Source organism: Sycon ciliatum, chromosome 6 (assembly GCF_964019385.1).
Source record: "Sycon ciliatum chromosome 6, ocSycCili1.1, whole genome shotgun sequence".
Classification (NCBI taxonomy): domain Eukaryota; kingdom Metazoa; phylum Porifera; class Calcarea; order Leucosolenida; family Sycettidae; genus Sycon; species Sycon ciliatum.
In genome coordinates, this window is record NC_088648.1 from 26,676,072 (window position 1) to 26,702,541 (window position 26,470).

The following is a 26,470-nucleotide window of genomic DNA, read 5'->3' on the forward strand; positions in this document are numbered from 1 at the left end:
CAAAAAACACACACAGACACACACAAAGAAGAAGAAAAATGTCATGTCGAGCATGCAACCTTACTACTTCCTCCGCGTCATTAACCCTTTGGAGTCCATGGTTCGATTTCGAACCATGGGCATTTTGTATGCATGTGGGTGCAGCCAAACTTTCGTTTCTCGGCCAAATTCGAGAATCAAAGGGTCTAGGTGGTAGAGAAAACTCTCAGCTATTGCCTCGAACAGGTCCGATGTCTCTCCGATTAAGTTTGAGTGAGCGGCGAGCGATCAAACATTTTGAATTTTCTGCGCTGCGTGCTGCGAGTCAGCAGTGCGTGAAAAAAGGGATTTTCCCAGCTTCATGACTGGCGGCACGTGCCAGGACCGGAACAGCGCGAAGTCACGGCAAGGTAAGCTTCTACTCGAAAAAATTTGAACAGTTCCGAGCTAGATTCAGTGAAATGGCTGCAGGAGACCGATTTCGTCTCAGATCTGGAGCTGGACTCGCGTTTGGAGCGCGTTGTGGCGGACAATGAGTATTGCTCTTGGCGAGTTTGGGCTCATTGTATTTCTCTCATCAAGAGCTTTCCAACGAGCCCAAGATCTTCAAAATCGGTGAAGTATAACCAAAGTCATGTTTGAAATTGAGTGCGAATTTTCGTCACTGCCACAAATTCCGAGGAAGCAAAAAGCTATAGACTCCAAAGGGTTAAATTGTGGCTTCCCAGAGCGATTTTAAATCTTTTCACACTCAAGGCTCAACGTGCGGCGGCAACTTCTAAATCGCTGGGATATGAGCACTCAAACAGTCAGAATTTTGGACTCTCTTTCTCTTCGTCTCCTTGGGTAGTACAGCAAACTTGACCCGTTGATCAAACTTACCAACTTTACTAAATAAAGTTACACGGCTGTCTGGTTGAGAGACGTATCCCCTCTCCGCAGAGTCACGTGACAGGTTTCTTACACTACGAAATATGAGCCAAGTGCCACTGAACCGCCATTGCGAACACCTTTACTTTGCAATCCCATGTTCCCCGGCACACCCGGTAATGAGGCAGCGAATCCCGCTTTGGCGCCGCTACTAAACACATTTCCGGCAGGTGCTATACTGCTATGCACCAAGCAAGTGCTCACACCGTGCCACTACAGACCCTTAGCAGTAGTTTGATTTCAGATGATGGAAAACACATACATGAACATCTAAACTGGGACCGTTGTGGACATCTACATGGTCAATGCGCGTTCTGCAGAGTTGCACGTGTGGTCAGCAGGCCACGTGCCATAGGTGTCTGTCCAACTTAGGTCAGGTTTCTCCCCCCCCCCCCCAGGGCATAGATTAACGGCCAGACATCGGACATTTTCCGACCATTTTCGGCCACTGACCGGACGTTTTCAATTTCACCGGACATAGTGTCCGGTCAAAAAGGAAAAAAAGCGCAGCGACCTTTCGACCTTTTTATGCAGAGTTGGGCTTTCTTCGGAGCTTCGTGCCAAATGTGACTTGCATATCGTACAACTAGCACATCTACACCGTAGCCTCAGGCGTAGACTTCACCAGATTTACTTGATCCACCTGTAGCAACACGGTTGCTACAGTCAATTCACACTTTCGACCTTTGGTACATTGTGTCGACTTCCCACTTGAATCGTTGGGTTGAACTGCAGTCTGCAGTGCAGTTGTTCGCTCTTGAGAGGAAGATGTCATCTTTTATTTTTCACTCTTTCACTGACCAGGAATGCAGATAGTCTTTTAGAATGTCTTCCGGAAAGCGAAAGGGAGATTCAGAGGACTTGCCGCCGGGCAAAAATGTCCGTGGTGTGAAGGCCGCTACTTGCGATAAGTGGTTCTCGGACAATGATGCAGAGCTGACTACTTCCGCCTGGCTGATTTATGACCGGCAGAAGAACGATCGGCTGTTAGCAGAATGTTTGAAGTGTTCCGGGTGCATCAAGTTTGTAGACAGAGTCCGCAGTTGTAAAAACTTCAACGAGGCTTTCATAACCGGATCCAAGAACCTGAGAACATCAGCATTCAAGGATCATGCTGGAACGGAGATGCATAAACGAGCAATGAATCTTTTCCGCAGGCAAGAGTGTCCCGCTCGAAATGCCCTCGAATTCGCTCCAATTGCGAAGGCACTGTGCAAGATGGACGATGGTGCTGCCGCTATTGCACGACGCAAATTCGAACTGACTTACCTTCTCTGCAAGGAGCAAATCGCGTTTGCAAAATTCTTGACTGCAACGCTTTCTTGTACATACATTTGTCGTCAGTAAATAGTTCAGTTTCTAATACAAATTGTACAAATTGCCAATTGTACATTACTATGCGTGAGATACGTCCACATAATGAGTCATTGTGAATATACTTCAGTACTACTACTGACAAAAAAGAAACACCCTGAAAATGTGTTGTGGAAAATGTCCGGGCGTGTCCGGACAGATTTCAAAACGGAAGGACATTTGTCTGAGCTAAATGAAATCCTTAAGCTATGCCCTGCCCCCCCCCCCCCCCACACCCCCCCCCCCCACACACACACACACACCCTCACCCCATCCTCCACCCCCCCCCCCCACACACACACACCTCCCTGCCTACGTCCCTGATGTGCCTGTGCTATAAAGAGCCCTTACCATTGCAAACCTGCCCTGATACGTCTGACCAGTCATCACCTTCTTCTGGACAACTCGCGTATTTTCCGGCTGAACTTTTGTCATATCCTGTGTCACATGAGAGGAATGCTTCCGATGGGAACTGCAATCCAGAAGGGTATGTTATCTTGCCATTGGCAACTTGAAGAGTGTCATTGCACATGGTGTCCATGGTCAATGCTGTTTCAGGGAGAAGACAAGAACAACAACACCATCATGTTCAGAAGAGAAGAATCTTAAGCTAGCACAACATACAGTACACAAACCATGAAATGGATGTACTGCTATGCTTACTGTTGCAGTTGCATGCTTCTTTGCCTGCTTTGATTAACCCATTGAACGCTGATGACGTCTATGGACGTCATTGAAAATGCCCCCCATGCGCTGATGACGTCTATAGACATCATGGGATATACAGTGATTTCTGGCACTGTCTGGTGTGTAAAATCACTGTTAGGCAGTTGGATTATGATCCTGCCTCTTGTATGATAGTACAACATCATTCCAACTAGGAAGGCTCAGATGCACAAAGTTCCAATCAGGATAAGGAATGCACCACGGACATGTGCACGAGCTATGTCCCTCGGCAACAAAGCACATAGCCAGCAATCGCATGTCATCACTTTCATTGAAGTTGAAAATCAACATAATTTTGCCAATCGACTCTTTCTCAGCATTACTTTTCGACGAGAAAGAAGCAAAGTCGGCCGAACAAAGCCTAGAGGAAGATCATCATCCTGTCCACTTCACCATCACGATACTGACATAGGTACGAGACGAAACTACTAAAGAACCCACAATAAAATTGTATGCCCACCGCCGCGCTGACTTTGGTCTGAGAATGTTTTACTAATATGGCGTACAATGCTATCCCATGAGCTGCTTGCAAAGTAACTGGTGGTGTTAGCGGATGTTATAGTGTAACTTGTAGCTCTTTGCTCCTTTTCTTCTTATAAATAACATAATGAATAATAATGAATATTATTACAGGTTGCGACAGAGCTCTCGGCCATTGAAGAAAATGTTGAGTCACCTCCACCATTACACTGCGCTCATTGATCGCGCTGCAAACAGCGCGACGAGTTCTTCTTGAACTCCTTGGTTGAAGTAATTTATTTTGAAGAAGTGGTGTCAAGTGGCGACTCGAATGTTCCTTGATCTTGTTGCGATGGCTGCGGACGCCAGAGCTGTTCGCAGAGCACACACGGCAGTCATTCAGTACAGCTAGCTCTAGCCTGGTGGGGAGCGGATGCTGAAGTAGCCGCTGAAGTTCAGAGTGAGGATGAGACGTTCTTCGGTTCCAACATCGATGTCGACAGCGAGGCGGAATCGCAGCCGTCATCTCCTGCTGCGATGCGGCTCAAGGTGGCCGATGATTTGTCAGAGTAGGAAGATGAGGAGTCGTCACCTGAGATAAATTCTGAGTCTGGGGCTAGTGACGGCAGCGACAACCTGTCTTCAGCTGTGGAGGAAGAAATGGAAGACGAGATTGCGGAACGACTCCAAGCAGGGTGCAGCTACGTATATGTGGATCATTTATCCACACTCATCAGCTATTCTTTGTCATTATAGCTGCATGCTTCACTAGTTCAAAGGTATTCAAGCTGCCCACCCACCTTAGAATGCTGAATATTCATTGTACACATACATCGTATACATGCATTGCACCAATTTGAAGTACACCTTGTATTTTGGTGTGTACACCCGTTTTGAATCGGAATATTGAACATTTTCTTGGCTGAGGTCCTTCAGTAGATGTGTTTCAACAAATTTCCAACCAAAAATGAACTTTTGACCCTAAGGGCTGATTTCGCTGGTTGAGGCCCATGCTAAAAGGTGGCTTAGGCATAAAATTTCGAAATTGGGTTTTCAGCAAATTTTGTTGAACTAACGTACTTTCACCCTGCAACGTTTTAGAGCTATCTGAATGGTATACTTCGGAAGTGGTATAAAAATGCTGTCAAGTAACTATTTGTGTGGAGTGTAAAACAGAGAGGCTCCAGGCTGTCCAAGAGAGTGCTCAATACCGAATGGTAGAGCTGGTTCAAACCAAAAGAGGACAGAGAAAGTGTTTTTACTCGGAGTAAAAACACTTTCTCTGTCCTCCTACGGCTTGTATAGAGTAGATACACAAGAGTGTGCAACTCCGGATCTCTTCTGCACAATCTGCATATGCACCCGCCTGCGTCGGAATTTTTGTTGACGTCACCTTTTTTCAGAAGAACGAGCATATTGCCCCAGAGCAATGTGAGAGCACGTGCTGGGCACCGACTTTGTAACGTAAAGCCCGGCCAAGTGCACGAGGCAAAACTTTCCAAAAGACTCGCAGCGCGTGCATCGTCGAAAAGATTACGTCAACAAAAAATTCCGCCGCGGGCTAACCCATCCCGGAGTTGCACACTCTTGTTTATCTACTCTTGCTTGTATGGAGTGTAGTACAGAATATGTACATGGTTGGAGCAATGGACTGTTTTGCACTTTTACTGTTTCTAGGTGGTGTCACTGCCCTCACTGGCTGGTCCAACTGCATACCAGGGTGGCAGTGCACCTTCAGACAGATTTTGTTCTATTTCACGCTGCAGATAGACCCGCCTGGTATCCGAGATGCCAGCAGTTGGAAGGGTCACTGGCGTACCACCATTTGCAACTGAGATTGCAGTATTGCCAGGTCGTAGTAGACAGAGCTCCACAACCACAGCAGCGTGGCAGCTTTTCTTCAGGAGAACAACTCCTGGCTTGCATTTAGTGACATTGAAATGCTGGAAGCCGGTAATACCCTTAATGGGCTTAAAGAATTCGGCAAGAAATGTGTCCCATTTTTGCCAGGACCAGCAGTAGCGCAGTGGAATGTTAACTTCACAGGACTCGTCAATAGTGGTCACTACATCAGACATTGTGTCAACTTCTGACTTTCGGAAGGACTGCTTCAGCCTTCCGAATTTCGCTTCTACACTACAGCGGGTATGTCCAACACGCATGAAAGACAATGTGATGTCATCCGACAATCCGCGAAGAATTCTCCAGCACAGATATGCCACAACGGTTTTATGGGGGTAGGTACACAGGTGCAGGCTTACCTCTACCCCTTGCTGCCGCAGGTTGTGGTAGGCCATGACAAGATGCAAAGTTGTTCAGAAAATGTTTCATCTGGTCAGTTGTCGCTGGGTCAAGCCTGTTTGGAGCTGCTTGACCCAGTGTGCCATAGAGAGAAGGCTGTGTATGCTGTTGCTCAACACATGAAAGCAATACTTCCAGGGTCTTCTTAGAAATCCCATGGACTTTTAGAAATTCTTTCCTGCATGAGGGCTGACCCAGAATAGTGCCGTCAACATGCGCACGTGACGACGTCGACAAATTCACCATTGCAGCAAACTCACCCAGAATGTACTGCTTTCTTGCTGGCCTGGGCATAGCTGCCACATTGGACATCAGCAGCTCCAGAGAAGCAGCAGGCTCCGCCATCCAGTGGTTTTTTCCCGTGCATTTACACCCTTAAGTGCGACTGTCTCGCACCTTTGCCTGAAAGTAGCCACGAGTCGCGCTACCAGCCACCTCGCCGCGAAGAGGGTATGCACCAGCGGTAGCTGACAAATCTTCGTCCTTGCTATAAGGTTCGTCTTCATTCATGCTCCACTCCATTGTGGAGTCATCAGCGCTCTCTTCACTATCGGACTCGCTCGAACTGCTGTCAGATTCTCCAGAGACAGCGCAGTCACTGGCGTCTGGTTTAGCGAACCCGTAAAAAATATTCGTCGTGGCGACGAAGGGCCTCAATATCATCCTGCTCAGCTCCTCAGAAGCTAAGGCTTTTCCTGCGCTCCATGACCGAGCACAGAACAATACTAACAGCCTCGGAAACAAAACAAACGCGTGATCAACAGCTAGCTGTCTTCTCTCTCCATTTCAAATTTTGAATCATTGCTGTCCCTCGCACGATTTTTTTTGTTAATCGTGACGTTTTGGTCATTTCTCGATTTTTTGGCAAAACGAAGCCACTTTTTAGCTTGGCGCGGCTCATCCGCGCAATCTGAGAATTCCCCAAATGCGCTAAAGTGTTGATTTCGTTGAAAATCATGAAAAGCACAGAGTGTTATGAACCCTCTAAGATTCTCTAAATTGTCAGGATCGTACGACCACACGGCACGAGGACAACTCTTTTCCTTTAGACAGTATATTTCACCTCATCGAATAATTAACAATGAACACTAATAACACCAGCTATTTATAGCATGCAAAAACAGCGTACATGCAAAACATAAGCATATAAAACTGGACATAACAGCGTATACAGCAAAACGCACACAACGCATATAGCGTATGCCATGCAGCAACATCAGCGGTACGGCGGAGTCGAAATACAACATTTCAACGAATACAATGCCATAAGCGCGAAGGCCTTTCCCAATTGAGAACTGGTGGTTTACAACATTCTCCCCACCAAAGGGCTTCTCACCGCCGTACAACAATGCACACAAGTCAAAAACGATCCGGGACTCTGACTACGCGCCCAGAACGCGTCATCTCCTGCTGCCGTGGTGGTGGTAACGGTGCTGGCGGTTCATACGCTGGCTGCTGAGGGACGATAGCAGGTTGAGCGGTATCAGCAAGGCCAGGAGCCACGTCCTGTGACGATACTTCTAACGGCACTAACCTTTGGATCGGCCTCAACAGGGTACTGGTACTCAACTTAACCTTGGCAACACGACGCTTACCATCTCGACCAGGGAATAACTCGATGATCCGTCCCAAACGCCAGAACTGTTTGCGCTTGGTATCATCGAGAACAAAGACAACATCACCCACAGCTAAAGGGCGCGACATGGTCTGTTGGTGTTTGTTCAGCTGACTTAGGTACTCCACCTCCCAACGATTCTTGACATGCTCCAGTGTCCGACTGAGGTAACGCAATCTCGATGACATCTGCGCAGCGTCCAGGGTACCTGCTGGCTTCTCTGACGACATCCAGATGTCACCCATCATCATTGCAGGGGTTACTGGTGGCTCATCCAGGCTATCAGACACATAAGTTAGCGGACGACTATTCACCACTGCGTCAACCTCATACAAGAGGGTCTCAAGCTCCTGGACCTTCAGAAACGCTGTTCCCATTACCTTTTTCAAGGCACTCTTCACTGTACCAACCATTCTCTCATAGAAGCCTCCATGCCATGGTGCAGCTGGAGGATTGAACATCCATGGCACACTCAGTTTGTCAGATGCCGCCTTGAACGTTGTAGCGTTGTCAGACCTGATCCGAGACGGCAAACTACGTCTCGCGACAAACTTCCGAAATGCTATCAAGAATGACTCAGTACTTAAACTATCGACCACCTCCAAGTGAACTGCTCTGGTGGTGGCACACACAAACAATGCTATCCATACCTTCGGAGATGACTCACCACGGCGCACGTACAACGGACCAGCATAGTCGATGCCGGTAGTTGCGAACGGCCTCTCGTGAACAACTCGGTCTTCCGGCAGCGGCGGGCAGACTTCTGAGGCAGCCTTAGCCGTGTAGCGGCGGCATGTAACACATCGCTGAGTAATGTTGCGTAGCGCCCGTCGACCACCGATAATCCAGAATTTCTGACGGATGAACGACAAGACTCCTTTTACACCTTGGTGCATCCTTTCAACATGCATTTTCTCCAACAGCAACTCGGTCAGATGATGTTTGCCTAACAGGACTGGGTGCTTGGCTCCATACGCCAACTCGCTGTGCTGAAGTCGTCCCCCGGCTCTGAGCACTCCATGCTCATCCAGAAACGGTGCAAGCTGATACACCTTCGACCCAGGCTTCACTGGTTGACCTTGCTTGATCAGCTCAAGATCCTCAGCGAAACATGCGGCTTGAACGATGCGGTACAATACGTTGTCTGCTGCAAAATAGAGTTCAGCACGAGGCTCAGTGTGCTTCCACTGCAACATCCGAGTCACCATGCCCTGTGCCCTCGACCATTTACTGAATCGGAGCCACCATTCCTTATCAGATTCTCGACTACAGGTGGTGGCTGACACTCGTACTTCTACACTGGACTCATCTGTAGCTGCGGTTGAGGATGCGGTGGGCCAGTCATTGGGCTCCGTGATCCAGGTTGGTCCGCCCCTCCAGAACGGACTACGGATCTGCTGTGCACTACTCCCACGCGACGGTAAATCTGCTGGATTGTGAAGGCCCGGGCAATGGTTCCACACAATGCCGACCCTTTTCGATATCTCTTGGACTTGACGGACGCGGTTAGCCACAAATGTTTTCCATTTGTACGATGGATTACTGATCCAATGAACGGTAGTGAGACTGTCAGTCCAGCCATAGACTTGCGTGATGGTCACACGCAGCTCCTTCACCACAAACTCAGCGTAGCGAACCGCTAGACATACTGCTTGTAACTCAAGGCGGGCTAACGTGGGTGGAGACACGGGTACCACTTTGGCCTTGGCAAATACCAAGTGCGACTGTCCATTGACGACTGCATACAAACAACATCCAAACGCTTTCTCACTGGCATCGGCGAAGGCATGAAGCGCAATCGGCGTGTCAAGATTGCAGCAAATCCAACATGGTATGTCAATGCTCACCACTTCGGCCAACTCTCCCCACCATTGCGCGCATGCGGCTGCGATGCCATCAGGCAACTTATCTTCCCAGTCGCCTCCGACTTTCCAGGCTTGCTGTAGCAGTATCTTTCCCGGCACAACTGCCGGTGCTGCTAGACCTAGCGGATCAAACACTGACGCAACACACTTGAGGAGGGATCGCCGTGTCCAAACAGACGGCCTATCGGACTCGCCTAGCGCTGCTATGCTGAGCAAGACATCACTGGTTTTCCATTTCAGACCGAGAACTTTATCCCCGGCCTCTGGATCGCACGGGATTTCGTTGCCTCGCCACTTGCGTAACTCCATGCCAGCATCCGTAAGCACACGCACGCTGAACTCTTGCATCTCCTTAGCATCCGAGGCATTTGAGACACTAGAGACCAAATCGTCAACGTAGAAACTCGTGAGCAAGAGATCAATACGATCTCGCTCTTTGGGTGCAGACAACGCCCGTAGCTCCTTCAAGTGATGCTGAATCACCGCAGTAAGCATGTATGGCGAGCAGTTTACGCCAAATGGCAGTTTCGTTAGCCTCCAGGTTAACAGTTCATCGCTGTCACTTCGACCGGGCCACAAGAAACGCAGGTACGGACGGTCTTCGGGATTAACCGCGACCATGAAGAAAGCCTTGCGGATGTCCGCTTGCAGCGCGCTCTTATATTCACGGAACCGTAATAGCATACCTGCGAGACTCGGCAATAGCGACGGTCCAGGGTCAACCATGTCGTTCAACGACTTGCCATCTGGCGCCGTCGCCGAGGCATTGAACACCACTCTTAACTTCGTGGTTGCAGCGTGCTCGCGGAATACACCATGATGCGGTACATAGTTACCGGCATCGCTCTCACATGGCTCCAGCTCAATTGCTCCAAGCTCGCGGTACTCCCTGATCAGCACATCATCATAGAGCGCAGGCTTCCCATTCCTCTTCAGCTTTTCAAGAAGCCGCGTTGCGATGGCTCTAGCTTGAGCATAGTTATCCGTTGGGCGACGCTCATTTCGCCACAAGAGACCCACTTGGTACCCGCTGCCCTGGCGACATAGCGGGAAAGATGGCAGGTGCTGATGTTGTTCTGGAGGTTCATCCAACTGCCATAGTTTGTCGATGTGGGCTGTGACACATGACACGGTCACCGCCTGACTGTTTCGACTTGGTGCAGACGCTGGACCAGATAATACATTACCTATCTCTGTGTTCCACACCGTCTCACCATTAACCCTTTCAGTGCCAAGGACGAGATAACTCGTCCTACAGACCCCCACGCGATTGGCCAAGGACGAGATATCTCGTCCTCGTAGTGCGCACGTTACATTGCAGTGCATAGACTAGTGTACAAACTATCGTAACTCTGTGAAACATAAACGCATCGCAACAATCAATACACCGTTGGAAAGGTCTTGAGCTCATCTTTCCGTGCATATAATGTGCGTCGCGATGGGATAAAGAATCACTGAGCGGCGACAGGATGAACACCAAAATCACGGGCCGGATCGAACACGATTTTTTTTGTTCATGACTTCGCAGTTTTTTGGAGCGTGCTAGGGGATTTCCCTTTTGCACGACGCATGCGTGATGGACATCAAATGAAGCGCTTGGATCTCAGCTTTGCAGCGCAGTTCGAATGGTGAAAATCGGTTGAATTATTTGGGCAAGATGCCGAACAAGAACGTGAGATTGAGTTGTTGTGCCGTTCCGAGGCACGGTGGAGTAGTTCGGAGAGAAGGTGGAAGTGGCCCTGTTGTGTCTATGTTGCTGAGATCTACCATGATGGATTCGCTTGGTCCTGATCTTTCCAACGAGCCCAGGATGATGAAAATCCATCATGGTGGAGTGAAATGGGAATAAATTCCATTCAGAGCTGTGCGCGCAAACTCACCAAGAGAGTCAGTGCACTGGACAGCTGGCCGATTGGAGAAAAGGGGCCCCGGCATGGAAAGGGTTAACTTCCTTCTTGCTGTGCAGTACCGCGTTGATATAGTCTGCACCAATCAGCATATGTATTTCGTCTGATGTCCCTTGTTGAGGCTTGTCACTCAGCTCTACTCCCCAAGTGTGCCACTGCGCAATGGTCTGGGGACTTGCGCACTTCAGGTCCAGCTCAAGCGTTGGTTTCACGAACGCGCGTACCCGAATGCTAGCGGAGCTACCCTGGATCGTGATGGCGTACTTATCCATGCGCTGTTGGGTTGGTTCCGCGCCGAACGGCTTCACCTCTACATTTTCAACCCCAACGTGTTCTGCATCGATTGCTGACACCAACGCTGCAGTCACGAATGACGCCTCAGCACCCGAGTCCAGGAACACGCGAACCTTCGCGTTTCGAGTTCTTCCCTCAACTCGTGCCACTCCGGTCATCAGCCGCACACTTGGCGAGTGTAGACAGCACGACCCAACATTCTTCTCCGTAACTATCTCAGTCGGTTTCTCCCGGCTGTAACCTGCTCTATCCAACACATCATGTATTAGCAGGTGGTGTTTCCTCTGGCATTTCGTGCATCTCGAGCCTGACCGACATTCTCTGGCCATATGGCCATACTTAAGGCAGTTCCAGCAGAGTCTCTCTCGCTGCAGAAAACCCTTTCTCCCTTCCTGTGGCAGCGACTTTAGCTGCTTCTCTGCATCTGCGACCGATATCGCCATGCACTGTGCCGACGCCGTGGGCCTTGGCACGGATCGTTCTACTGGCTTCCTGGCAGTATCACCCTGTCGTCCGTGCGCGACCTGGTAAGACGCGCCGTGCTCCTGTACCTGGCGCAGTGACATCCCGTAGCACTGCCGTTCGACCAGGTACGTCTTCATCTCAGGTCCGCATTGCTCCAAGATTACCTGCTTTGCCATTGCTTGCAGCACCGGGGACATTTTTCCTATATCGGCGCTATACTTGGTGTCCACCTCGCCATCTTCTGTCATAGCGAGTGTGGCCCACACCTCTACCTCTCGGCAAACACGGACAACGTATTGTTGAAACGACTCATCTGACCGCTGCTTGCCTGTCAGCAATGTCTTCCACGCTTTATGCGGAGTCTTTCCGAGCGAGGCAAGCAGCTCTCGTTTTGCTTCCTCGTAATTATTGCATCCAATACATATCCTCCGCTTCGCTACCCGCTAGCGCGATGCGCAGTCGCAGCAGCCATTCGCTTTCTTCGAACTCGTTCTTGGAACAGATGTCCGCGAACAGGTCAAGATAACGCTCCAATGGCTGCGTTCCATCATATGAGGGGATTTTCATCAACGGTTGACGCCCACCGCTGTGACTGGGAGATTCCTCTGTACCTCCCATCGCGGCTTTACCCTCACCCTCATGCGCATTGGCGATGCGCTCGTTAATCTCCTTTAGTGTTTTGGCAAACTCGGTGCGGAGCGCCTCCTCTCGCCGTCTGGCACTGCGCTCCTCACGCTCCGCGTACTGTTGGAGCCTCTGCTCCACATGTACCTTCAACAACCCGCCTTCTAATCCTAACCGCTCTCCATTGTCGATAAAGCTGGCTTCCAAATTGTTCCATAGTTCCTCTGCCATGCTCGCTCCTATCCTGGCGTGGTCGCCAAATGTTATGAACCCTCTAAGATTCTCTAAATTGTCAGGATCGTACGACCACACGGCACGAGGACAACTCTTTTCCTTCAGACAGTATATTTCACCTCATCGAATAATTAACAATGAACACTAATAACACCAGCTATTTATAGCATGCAAAAACAGCGTACATGCAAAACATAAGCAAATAAAACTGGACATAACAGTGTATACAGCAAAACGCACACAACGCATATAGCGTATGCCATGCAGCAACATCAGCGGTATGGCGGAGTCGAAATACAAAATTTCAACGAATACAATGCCAGAAGCGCGAAGGCCTTTCCCAATTGAGAACTGGTGGTTTACAACACAGACAATCCATATAGGGGATATCTGTGGCCCGATTTCCCTGAAACAGAACATGCAGAGAATCGGTCACAGATTTCCCCCCCCCCTCCCCCCCCCCCCCCCCATCCGCACATGGACTCCCTGTCATCTTCATGCTCTTTCAGGGAAATCCACAGATTGCGTCCCACATGGATTCGCTGTGCTCCTCTTTTTGTTTTTGTTTTCAGTGAAATTGGTTACAGATTGCCCCCCACGCGGATTCGCTGTACTCTTCATGTTTTTTTTAAAGAAATCCACAGATTGCGCCCACAGATTGCATTTGTATGTATGTGTGTGTGTGTGTGTGTGTGTGTGTGTGTGTGTGTGTGTGTGTGTGTGTGTGTGTGTATGTGTGCGTATGTGTGTGTGTGTTTGTGTATATGTGTTTTTGTATGTGTGTGTGTGCATGTGTGCGTGTGTTTGTGTGTATGTGCATGAGTGTGTGTTCATGTATGTGTGTGTGTTTGTGTGTGCGTCGGTGTGTCTGTCGGTGTGTCTGTCTGTCTGTGTGTCTGTCTGTCTGTCTGTGTGTCTGTGTGCATGCCTGTCTGTCTGTCTGTCCATCTGTTTGTCTACCTGTGATTAAAGTTTAGGCTAGGGTCTTACTTAATGTATGGTTGCAGATGACAAGAGCATTGGCTGGACATGGCGTTGCCAAAGGATCACAAGTTACAGATCCCATTCCATTAGACACATAGAGCGTTACCACCTTGCTTAGCACTGTATTGATATGAGCCAGATAGCCTTGAATACATGAAGTATTGATGTGTTTTTGTTGTAGGAGATCGTAACTTTGACTAGTACAGGACATCTTTGCACTACCAAGTGCTACAGTTCCAGTGCTTATTAGGTATTTCCCTTCGTCATTGCAGTTGTACTTTTCTTGGAACAGAGAAAAAAAAGAGAGAGAGAGAGAGAGAGAGAGAGAATGGTTAAAATAATCAAGGAAATTGTGTGTCTAACAGGAATTTGATTCACAATGTTAGACGTTTTGAGCACATATAGTTGTGTTTGCGTTCTTGTTAGTGCCTCCTGGATATTACTCCGATGAGCAAAGCAAATATTGTTTTGCGGCATATTCTGGCCCTACACTCTCCTTCTTTCACATATCCATCTCAAATGCAACTGCACGGAGGCAGAGGTCAGGGCAAGAGCAGCATGGATGAATCATTCAAAAGCCTTCTCGCACTTTGTTGTTGTACAAACGGTGGTGCTATTTAAAGAGTGGTAAAAGTGATCACAAGTATTTGCTGATGAGTTTTTATCCAGTTATTGGGTGGCCCGTACATTGATCCAACACTGATGTTGAGGGGGGGGGGACACTTTCAATTTATCGTCACTTGTTCAAATCTCCGAGAGATGGAAATGGGCACAGGTATTTTCACCACGACCGCAATAAGCCGATTGTACATTGCCAAATATGGAAGGTATGCGTAATGCGTGTGAGTACGCTGTGATCTGCAATGCACTGTTCAACACCCCAGACGGCCATGCCGAGGTGGCTGTGTGGGGTGTTGATGGTACAGATTACCTTATTTGCCCAATGGGCTTATTGCTGTAGGGGTTACCCTTTGACTCCTGCTGATACTGCTGCCAGCACTCTAAGTACCAACAAAAACGGGTCATTTTCTACTGAAAACAAGCCACACGTAAAAGTCCGCAACTCAGGTATCCATTCTCCAAATGTTATAGTTTTTGGCTTCATAGAAAGCTATGGAAAAAATACATAAGAGTTGAAGCACCAGCGCTTACAACAACAAATCAGCAAGCACTGCAGCAGTAAAAGTCAAAGAAAAATGATTCTCATCAGTTTGGGGAAAGTTGTAAATGGGAAGAACTCAAAACTCCAGCGCTACAGCCCAGCGTCTTAGTTGCAACGCCAATATTCCGACAGAAGTCGTCTTGTATCAGCCATTTCGCTCTCCTTGCTTGTAACAACTAATTTTTACTTCCAAAAATTTCACAATCTGCCATGAGTCCGTTTGCCATTTTGAATGTGTTTCTACGTCACTGGATACCCAGAAAGATGGGGGAAATCCCTTATTCAAATCTGCGCACTCGGCTATCGAGCGACAATTGCCGCGATTTGACTTTCGAGCTCCGTAACTCTGGAACCGCACATCGGAGTGTTTCTGAGATTGTTTCAATGGACGGCTGGGAGTTTTCTCTTCGACGTACATAATTTAGGTTTTGGAAATAACCCAGAAATGACTGAGTTACGATCGATTGAAAATTTGAAACGTTTCGATCCCAGGGGATCGAAAGTTGTACGTTCCGTACACATATCGTACAGGTACATCGAAAGAAGGATTTCATTTTTTTAACTTAATATTTCCCTTACCTACGTATGGTGTACCCTCTGCCACAACTGACATCCATGTGGCAGTGAAAAGGGTGAGTATTATAACCCACGTCATCATACTGTACTCAATCCAAGACGTGCCCAAAAATCTGGAGAGCAGTAAAATGTCAACAGAACAGCAAAGTTAGCCTACGGATGCATGTGTTCACGGGTTCGTCACTTGGCACGCCATCAATGAAACTTTGTTCCTGTACATGGTTTTTTAACGTGACGGCTTTGGATGGCATCAGCAGATCATTTTACTTGTCAAATTTGTTTGCTGCTAGTCATTAGCAGTGTCTCCTGGTGGTGTATTCTTGCTAGTCTGCATCGTCGTGGGGCAACTTTACTGCAAATCACTCAGCTTAGGGCCGGGTTCCACTGCGGCTCCGCAGCTCCGCTGCTCCGCGGCACTTGGCTGCATGCAGCAGAGCAGCACGGTTCCACTGACACTCGCCATTCGCGGTACCGCGGTCGTGGGCCACACTTTTTGTTTATATTTCACCTGCCTGCGCGCGCGTGCGCGCAAAATCAAAAAAAATCCTCGTGTTCTGGCCAGCGCAACGAATTAAATTTTGAATTTTAAAATTCTTGTGTACAAAACAATGCAAAGTAAGGGAAACTCACAGTTTTTGGTCAAGAATCATAGCGAAAGCTCGCGGTGAGCCGCGGCCTCGCTGCTCCAGCTAGAGCCGCTGTCACTATGGTTGTTGCGCAACGGGTCTAGAGTGAAAGACGTTTCATGGCTTATTTATGTTGTTCTTTAGTTTTATTTCGTAGTGGTTTAGTCTTGACTTTGTTGCATTGTTTTGGTTGGATGCGCAGTCTTCTGTATATGTATACACCATGGAACGCTTATGTCATTGTCGCGCGTGCAACATTATTTCGCGCGCATGCTCATATATGCTGCCGCAACGTTTGTCCTTTTCTTCAGTTATCAATTTTGCCTCGTCGTGTCCGGTCTTCTTGTCTGCCCGTCTTCGTCTTGTCAAGAAATGTAGAACTTTTAGTTCAGTTTCGCTGTTGTGTGTGGCAAGTCGGATGGGCGGGGAGGCTTGGCCCCTGACGGCTGGAGAATATGTGCTGGTGCAGGAAATTGGCAACCACGCCAGGATTGTCAGGAAGACGAGGAAAATGCAGGCACTCTGGTGCGAAGGAAAACACATCGAGAACAAATAACAATTAGTACGTCTACGTCGTTGGGAGGCAGTTTGCACCGTGCATGCGTGGACGAGTGACCATTGAGGGAGCTGCGCCGTTGTCCGCAGTTTGTATCTGGGATTGTGTGACCTCCGAGGGAGCTGCTTGAGTCCGACGACAAGGACTGTGCGAAGGAAAACGCATCGAAATAAAATAACCATCTGTATCTCTACGTCGTTGGGAGGCAGTTTGCGCCGTGCATGCGTGGACGAGTGACCAACGAGGGAGCTGCGCCGTGGTCCACAGTTTGTACCTGGGATTGTGTGACCTCCGAGGGAGCTGCTTGAGTCCGACGACAAGGACGGTGCAAAGGAAAACGCATCGAAATAAAATAACCATCTGTACGTCTACGTCGTTGGGAAGCAGTTTACCCCGTGCACGAGTGGAAGAGTGACCAACGAGGGAGCTGCGCCGTTGTCCGCAGTTTGTACCTGGGATTGTGTGACCTCTGAGGGAGCTGCTTGAATCCGACAAGGACGGTGCGAAGGAAAACGCATCGAAATCAAATAACCCACGGTACGGTCGTCCACAGTGGAGGAACCCTGCAGGGCGCTCTTCTCGATGACAAGAAAAAGGACATGGAGGGCGCGAAGGAAAATGCATCGTGAACAAATAACCCGCAGTGAGTGTGAGGGAGTTTAGAAGGTGCTCCTGCTTTGATTTGTTGTAAAAGTTTGTAGTTTTGATTTGCTCGATTTGTTTGATCTGTACTCGATGTGTTGGTGCCTGGCCTGGTGATAGGTCGGATGTATTGTTGGCTCTGTAGGTTATTTGTTTGTGCTTGGCCTGGTGATGGCTCGGATGTTGACTGTAGTTTATTGCCTTGATTTGCTGGTGCCTGGTGACAGTTCGGAAGCTGACTTCCGTTTGTATTTTCTGTTAGCCCCTTGATCGTTCATTTGTTTTTATTTATTTTGCCGTTTGTGAGTTTAGATTATCTATGCGTGCAGCATAGATTATAGTACAGTTTGCAGCCTCCTTGAGCCTTGAAAAGGTCTTTGGCGGGGAGTATGTTGCGCAACGGGTCTAGAGTGAAAGACTTTTCATGGCTTATTTATATTGTTCTTTATTTTTATTTCGTAGTGGTTAAGTCTTGACTTTGTTGCATTGTTTTGGTTGCATGTGCAGTCTTCTGTACATGTATACACCATGGAACGCTTACGTCATCCTCGCGCGTGCAACATTATTTCGTGCGCACGCGCGCGCGCATGCTCATATATGCTGCCGCAACGTTTGTCCTTTTCTTCAGTTGTGCCTCGTCGTGTCCGGTCTTCTTGTCTGTCCGTCTTCGTCTTGTCAAGATAATATGTAGAACTTTTAGTTCAGTTGCGCTGTTGTGTGTTGCGAGTTGGATGGGCAGGGAGGCTGGGCCCCTGACACCTGGAAAAAATGTGCTGGTACAGGAAAATGGTAATGATGACGTTCAAGCCGCGAAAGACGAGCAGCGGAGCTGTGGAGCCGCAGTGAACCCGGCCCTTAGGCGCAGACACTGCAGGAAATGTTTGCGGCAGCGTTGCCACAACTGCTGGCTTCTGCTTCGGCTTCAGGCGCTCCAGATAAAGTCCCTGATCTTACCGAATTACTTGTGCCTGATGTTCTCCCATCTGACTGCCAGCCAGCTATGCCTGCCAGCCAATCAGCTGCAAGTGAGTGTGTGTGAGTGTGTGTGTGTGTGCGTGCGTGCGTATGTGCGTGCGCGCGTGTGTGTGTGTGGACAACCAGCACAGCAGCACTATCACGAACACCTGCAGCCAGCAAGCCTGGTAGAGCTACAGCTGCATTTAGTCAAATCAGTCTGGCATCAAATGAGAAAACTCTCAGAAAGCAATTTCACGATCTAGGCTACTTCTGAGGTGCCTTGGCTGGTGAAAACCACGTGGAATGGAAAATTATCGTTTGCTTCCTGGTGTCGGTGAAAGTAGTGGCCAAATTGGCAGCCGAAAATAGGGGTAAAATCACAATCGGGTCCGATGATCCCCCCCCCCCGCTTCAGTTTCTTCGGGCTATAACCCTGCAACGGGTTAGGTCGCTACCATGAACAACCTAAGGATGACAGTGGACCAAATGTTTGATCCGTTCTGCAGACATCGTGTAAAGCCGGTTTGCCATGCCAAGACCGCAGCACAAGCAGGGGTCTGCACAGGTGTCAGGTGGCTGCAAAATTGAGAAAATTCCAAACCAAGCTCGTGAGCCAGGCGGGCATAGTGGGTTGGTCAAATACCATGATTGAGATATGAGAGGTAGCTTTTTTTTTTTTTTTTTTTTTTTTTTTTTACTATTATTCACAAACCCAACTCGTAAAATAAATAATTATGAGCTTGTTCATGTCCTGCTTGGGAGCGTTTTTTCCAGCTGTGCGGCTACCCACGGTCAACTGGGAACTTATAGCCAGTGGTTGTGAGACTTATCCCCCCCTCCCCCCCCCCCCCCCCCCCACCGTTAGGCGCTGCATCTGCTGCTAGGGTTTACCGGATGTTAGCAGCCATTGAGAGTTCCCTTCGGAAATGGACACGATAATTTATTTCTTTTTTTATGCTCCTCAGCACTTCCAGACTGATGAACACCTTCATTTTCTGACTTATCACTGGAGTCCATTCATGCACGCATGCTAGATACTGCATACCATACTGCAAGCCTCCACAATGCTGGAAACCAGCTCTAGAGCAAAGTGATGCGAGGGCAAAATTGCTGAACTGTTCGCTATGCCCTCTCGCCTACGCTTGGCCACTTAATGTAAGCATGCCGATGTTAATTGTGCATGATAGAATTTGTACAACCTTGCATTTGTCATGACCCGAACCTGACTCGTGGTGAAAGCAACCACGCATTGAGTTCAGCAGCCAAAAACTGGGCTTCGAAATATTCTAGAGTTCTGTAAGAGCCATGATTAGTCCTTCGAAAGATTTGGTACTTTCGTTAGTTGAGCAATCATGGCTTTTACAACTTGTTGCCTAGAGCCGATACCCTTGTTGATTGAGCAAGAGTGGCGCCTCTTGAGCAGGAGTGGCGCCTCTTCTCGCGTCGTATGACGTAAAGGGTCTGCAATCCCCTGTGTACTGTGGACTCCGTACCCTTTTGGAAGGATCACGGCATTGCCGCCTGCAGCTATGTTTGGGGGGAAGAGCCCACATTGGGTGAACCTACAAGAAGGACGTAGCTACGCTTCCCGCCTGCTGCAATGCATCGCAGTGCATCGGATCGCGGACCAAGATCATGGAAGTATTTTGGAGATAAGTAATATTCGTTTTGGGTGAGAGGTGATCTTTGTACTCTGTTCTAGCTAGGCTGATTGTACCGCTGTTTGAATTATAGAAATACTGTAAAAGCAGAAATTTTCGGTGGTGTAATATTTTCGGTATTCTCCAAAATCGGCAGTTCGGCGGAGGGAAATTTTCGGTAAACCCGCGTTTCAGATAAGTGTACTAGTACTATTTCGGCATTTTCGGTGCGTTTTATTTTCGGTAAAAATTTCGGCACCGAAATTACCGAAAATACAACACGAACGAAAATTTCTGCTTTTACAGTAATCCTTACGCATTCTTCCCGCTGGGTACTTTTGATCACATAATATAAAGAGCTGTTTTGCTGGCATTCATCCTCGACTCTCGGGGAGCTCACTACTCCTCCGATTGACTCTCGATTGTGAGAGAGTCACTCCGACTCTTTCCTGCTTTGGGTCTTTGAATCTTCACACTTGATCTTTCGATCTAGCACTGCAATGGTTCATCAAACACCGTTCAAGTGGAATTAGAAACCTGTCGTTCTGTGTGAGCTAGCTAACTTGGGTGGCGACTATATTGGTTGTCTACCTGGGTAGCCACTAGACTGACCTAAGTCTGGTCACAAACCCGCCAACACATATATCTTACCTCTAGTTTCAGGTGCCTCAGCAGTTGCGGAAATCAAGGTTCTACTGGGGTCCACTATGAGAATGATCTATGTCTGCATCACATAGCCGCTGAAAAGTCATAACCGCTTTCCTAACCAACCAGAGTGCATCACCGTCCTAGTGCACACAACAAAAATACATGCAAACACATTCAAGTGCATGCACCAAAGCAGGCACAGACATACACACGGTGAAGCAGCTAGTATAATCCAATAGTGATACTCCAAACACACGGTCATGACAAAATCAATTTGCAGGCAACGTGTCTCTATTCAAGACGCACTCTATTAATTTTCACAACAAATTCAATGTATTGGTAAAAAAATTAGAAGGACACAAGGTTGCGAGTTATGACTAACTGTAACCAGATCACATACAATCAACGAGTGCGAGAAAATGGCATAAAACTGACAAGGATCTATACATGACCTATACGGAGAAACGTACGCCATGTGTGTGTGTGTGTGTGTGTGTGTGTGTGTGTGTGTGTGTGTGTGTGTGTGTGTGTGTGTGTGTGTGTGCGCGTGCGTGTGTGTGCAGTGCCTCCCTTTGGGGAGCGGCGTGGCCATTTCTGGCAGCTGTCAATAGTAGTAGTAGTAGTAGTAGTAGTAGTAGTAGTGTGTGTGTGTGTGTGTGTGTGTGTGTGTGTGTGTGTGTGTGTGTGTGTGTGTGTGTGTGTGTGTGTGTGTGTGTGTGTGTGTGTGTGCGTGTGCGCGCCTAGAGTGGCTGGGCCATGATGCCCGAATGGACAGTAGCCGGATGCCGAGACAGATCCTGTTTGGCTCACTTCCCACACGCCGCCCAGCACATGGCCCTCGCAAGCACTGGAAGGATTGCGTTGTCTCCGACCTAAGAGTTCGTGGCCTCACCAAGGAATGGTACCCTATCGCCTGTGAGTCCCGCGCTGACTGGCGGACTATGTACGCCGAGCCTGTGGAGAATGTGCCTTAGCCTGACCCAGTGGTATGTGCGGATTGCAATCATTCATTCTCGCGCCCTGGAGATCGTGCTTGCCACAAATGTGTGGTTGAGCGGGCAAAGCCGATTGCTGAGCAGCGAGGGGCTTGCCACTGTGGAGATTGTGGGCGTTGGTTTCGCAGCAAGGGTGGTCTAGCTGTTCACCGCTGTTCCGCACCTCAGCCTCAGCCTCCCGAGCCCCGGCAAGTCTATGTGCAGGATGCCTGCTGTGCTGCGCACTGTGCTGTGTGTGCCCGCTGTTTTCGGTCTGTGCAAGGCCGCGGTCGTCACCGGTGCTCGAGGACTGGCCCGCGCCCGACTGCCCGGCAGCGTAATTCGTTCAGTCATGTATGCGTGTGTTCTCGCCGGTTCCGTCTGCCCCACCATCTCCGGCGTCATCAGGCTGCGTGCTCCATCTTCCTCTCTGATGCCCCTCCGGGGCCCACGTGACCCCTGTGGCAGTGGCTCTACAGGACAGGACGGTTATGTGTGTGTGTGGGTGGGTGTGTGTGTGTGTGTGTGTGTGTGTGTGTGCATGTGCGTGCGTGTGTGTGCATGTGTGTGTCTGTGTGTGCGCACGTGTGTGCCTGTGTGTGCATGAGCGTGTGTATGTGTGTGTACATGGTGTGTGTATGGACCTTATTCAATGTCTTAATCCCAGTGCAAGCTATGCTTGCTGTTGGAGCTCTGAGCTTTATTGTATTTCATAATTTCCATTATAAGATACATTGTATGACTTTGGCAATTTCAGCCAATCAACGGCCAGTTGGACCTGGGTACAGGTCCTCCCTCGTTAGTAGATAATCTCTGGGCCATCGAAAAAGTTATCTTATAACGAGACTTATCTTGTAGCAGGACTTGCAGCTAAAGGTGAAGTAGGCACTACTTCGTACTTACTGGGGCTACCCTCGATACAACAAAAATTATCAATGCTTCAACTCGTTATAAGACAATTGAAAATCTTCAACATAACTCTTCCTTGGATGAAAAGGATCGTCCATATTCGCGAATACATAGATATAATTACGTTTGGTCCTTCTGCTTTATCCTAGCTGTTTTGGCCTTGGTCCTGCATGGTCAGTATTATCTTATACTGAGGGTTTGGCACTCCAGGGACCTGGGCAAAGGGTCGTTATAACGACTTTTATGTACTAACGGATTATGTTGTAACCGGACCTGTAAACAGTTGTATAGACCACGTTTTGCCAGGGGATTTCAGATTTCTATTTACTATCGGGGTTTATGTACTAACCGGACTCGTTATAATGAGGGAGGACCTGTATATGAATGTATTAGGGAGGGGGGGGGGGAGGCACTGTAGAATATTTTTCTGAAAGGGGAAATATGAGAGACAAGGTATACACAGAGTATGACGGGTATGAACTCAAACGTTTCTAATCCGGACGCCTCAGATACGTGCAACTCTCTCTCTCTCTCTCTCTCTCTCTCTCTCTCTCTCTCTCTCTCTCTCTCTCTCTCTCTCTCTCTCTCTCTCTCTCTTTCTCTCACTTTTGAGTGCAATTCATTGTGCTCACTTTTGCAAATATAGAGCGTGGCCAACATATACAGCTCCCTGTTTTACTTTTGGACTGACCCATGTGGACCGAGCGGGATGGTAAGTTTGAACAGAATGGATATCGTGTGAACTGAGCGGAGCATGGCTTGAACAGAATGGGATGAAAATTTGAACGGAGCTAGTATATTGCTGGAAATGCCCCGCTTAGGACGGCTGAAATTACCCAAATCGCTACCGTAAAACCGGAAAGTCTAACGACCAAAATGTTTAACTTGTTTGTCATTTTGGCCTGATAACGTGCAGAAAATTTAACAATGGCTACCTGGCCACCAAGAATATGCATCGATGTATGCGTATTTTCACACATTGGGTTTGGGATAACGTTTCTTTAAATAGCGAATAAAAATTGGTCGTTAAAATGATAGACTTTGTGACTCGTTAGACTTTCCGATTTTACACTATACAGTCAACTTCGCCAATAACGACATTCGGCGGGGCATCAGAAAAGTGTCCTTATTCGCGAAGTGTCCTTATATCCGAAGTCCCATTTGAATGTATGTGAACCCATATTTTGTTTAGTATGACATGCATATCAAAATCAAGCTCTTGTCAAGCTCTTGCTCTATGTCAATGTGTACTTTATTTTCATATTGCAGTTGAAAGGAACTAAAAATTCAATATGCAAGGGAAATCAATTGAAAAATATGCCTTTTTGAGCACTCTACAGGGCCAGGGACATGTGCATGTATGATGATTACTGTACAATCATGTACAACTACATGTACATTGTATACATATAGGTGTGCTGGTAAATCCAACAATTTTGAAGCCAACATAAAAAAGGAAGAAAAAGCCCCCCCCCCCCTTGGCTGCATTTTCTTGCATGTGTGCCTTTATAATATTATTAATAATATCCATCACCATAGGTTCTGGTACTTCTGCATGACAGGTACATGTACTTGACTGACAGGTACTTGAAATAGCTGTCAAAAGCCCAGAAAGTCGTTATTCAAGCAGTGAATATGACCTCGGGGCACTAAAAGCATGTCGCTATACGCGAATTGTCGTTATTCAGATAGTCGTTATATCCGAAGTTAAATGTATACAGTTAGATGGGACTTTGCTCTGGGCATGGAAATTCGGTCGTTATTCGCGAATTGTCGTTATATTCGCAGTCGTTATTAGCGAATTTGACTGTACCCCGTTCACCTAGGCCACGCAAAAAGTAAACACGTTTTTTTAGTGTAAGTCAGGGTTCACCATGGGATTATCATTCTAACTTTGTGTATACTATGTCTCATCTTCCCCCCTCATACTACGCACTTTCTCTGCTACATAATTTGTTATGGCCCTGCACGGGAGTCTTTACATCACTCTGCCACACAATCAGGAAAATATTCGGTGCATATTACCAAGGGTACATAACCCCCCAGAGTCTGCAACGCGTGATCCAGCTCCTCCGCACAGGGTCTTGGTTGAGCGTAGTCGGATCTTCTGATGCCATGCGTACACTCCACACCAAGGCCTGTCTCGAGGCAGTTATCATTTGATCCGCCGATCACCGGGTTCCCGTCAGATGTGAACGGTACTATGACGCAAAGATCGGATTACGCTCGACCAAGACTCTATGCAGAGCTGGATCAGGCGCTGCACACTCTGGGGGGGGGGGGGGGGGGGGAGTTATGTACTCTTGGTATCACTCGTAATCATGGTATGATCCTTCCGTAATAGTACTCAAGTTGAATTAAGCAAATCAAAATAATCATATCCCTCGTTCGCTCAGCACTTTTTCGGCTGAGGTGGTGTTTTACGGATGCGTCTGCGATGACTGGCTGGTCGTGAATTTCGCCATAACCTGAAGAAAGCCGGCCCGGAAGCATGTAGGACGACAGAGCTGACACTACTGAATGTGCAGCGGAACATCTATAATTTTCGTTGTTGAATTAGTACAAGACATCGGCGAGTCTCCGCGGGGGGGAAGGTTCCGCGGCGGACATGCGAGGGGAGCCAGCGATAGCCTACCGACGAAAGAGCTTTGACGTGCATGGATGCTTTACGCCAGGATAAAATGTGCTCTGCGAGCTGTTTCTACTGAATACAGGACACGGTGTCCTATATTCATGTAAGTTGTTTGTAATTACGAGAAACGAGCTAATGGTAGGTTGGACGAGAGAGACTTACACACAACGGCGCACTCACCCTCATCTATCTTTCGAACTCCGTGGATTCTCCAGCTGCGTTGTGACCTAACTGATGGTGTCTAGAACTCGTTCTGCTACAGACTGGCGAGAAACAAACTCTCCTCGACATTCTCCAAGATTACCATGAAGTAAGTTAGTTCAATGACACCGGCTGTAAGAAAAATCCTTCCCGGTGTATCCTCTGCATAGTCTAGTCGTGCATGCTGGTATTATACCACTTTTGTACCATCGCTCCATTTTTGTGAACTCAAACAATATTGGGGTCATCTCCTGGTACCTGAGTTCAAGTGAGCGATGGACTGACAGGTCCATATGGCCATATCATGCATATGGCATAGGCTATGGTGGCCTTGGCCCGCGGCGGCGTGGCCGTGGGTCGTGTCACCCACGGCGAGTCCGCGACATGTCGACAGCGACAGTCCTTCTTGGAATTCCTGACTTTCTATGAGTCATCCCATGCGGTCTATGAGGATTTGGCCCAGAGACCATCGAGTCGATCACAGATGACCCGAGTTGAAAATCCCTGTTCTTGTTGTACCGGTAGCTAGTATCCAGTGTAACCTGGTAACTGTAAAAAGTAGTCTGGTGGTTTAGTCCTTGGAACGAAAACATGCTGGGGATCTGATACTCTAGCCGCTCTCTTCTGAAAAAATGGAGTGTTCTCAAAAAAGCTTATAGTAGACAGTGTGGAGAGCAGCACCATCGATGCCTTGTGGAGTGGAAAAATGGGACGCGATCGCGCCCGATCAACACAGTTTGAACTCGTGCTTGAGTCGAAACGATTTGAAGTTTGACATGATTTGAGGGAGAAGATCTGCCACTAGTGCCCTGAGGATTTGTTTTGACATCGCCGGTTTTTGGCCGATAGGTTGGTTTTCCTGCCGACCTTTCGTGGAGATGAATAAGGGGCAGAGTAACCCGTCACCCACGACGCAGCCTCGCATTTTCCGTTCTGGTTCAGAAGCCGAGGAGGGGGATATTTCGTGAAGTCAAACCAATCGATCGAGTACCTGAATACGGAAAGGGCGATCTCCACCACCAAAGCCACTGGTGGTGTGTCTGCGCATTCGCAGTTGGACGGAGTCACTGAGTTTGTAGACCGCAAAACTACTGTAGTTGGAATCTTTGAGTTGCTCTTGCTTCCTGGCTGCGCACAACTGCCACAGATTTGATATGCAAGTCCTGCTGCATGCTGGCAGGAAGCATCGTATCTGTGAGAGTCTTGCGGAG

At 48.3% G+C, this 26,470-nt stretch overlaps 1 protein-coding gene across 1 annotated transcript in view; it reads right to left on the reverse strand.

Annotated features, from left to right (window-relative positions):
* Positions 1-25,355, reverse strand: part of LOC135819822 (sushi, von Willebrand factor type A, EGF and pentraxin domain-containing protein 1-like) — a 104,326-nt gene extending 78,971 nt beyond the window's left edge. Inside the window, exons 1-5 of the mRNA XM_065333102.1 lie at positions 25,239-25,355; positions 20,547-20,683; positions 15,478-15,587; positions 13,743-14,018; positions 2,614-2,811 (exon numbers count right to left, since the gene is read on the reverse strand). Of these exons, the coding sequence (XP_065189174.1) occupies positions 2,614-2,811; positions 13,743-14,018; positions 15,478-15,556 (553 nt within the window). The 5' untranslated portion in view covers positions 15,557-15,587; positions 20,547-20,683; positions 25,239-25,355. The remainder of the gene's footprint in view (positions 1-2,613; positions 2,812-13,742; positions 14,019-15,477; positions 15,588-20,546; positions 20,684-25,238) is intronic.
* Between the last annotated feature and the right edge of the window lie 1,115 nt (positions 25,356-26,470).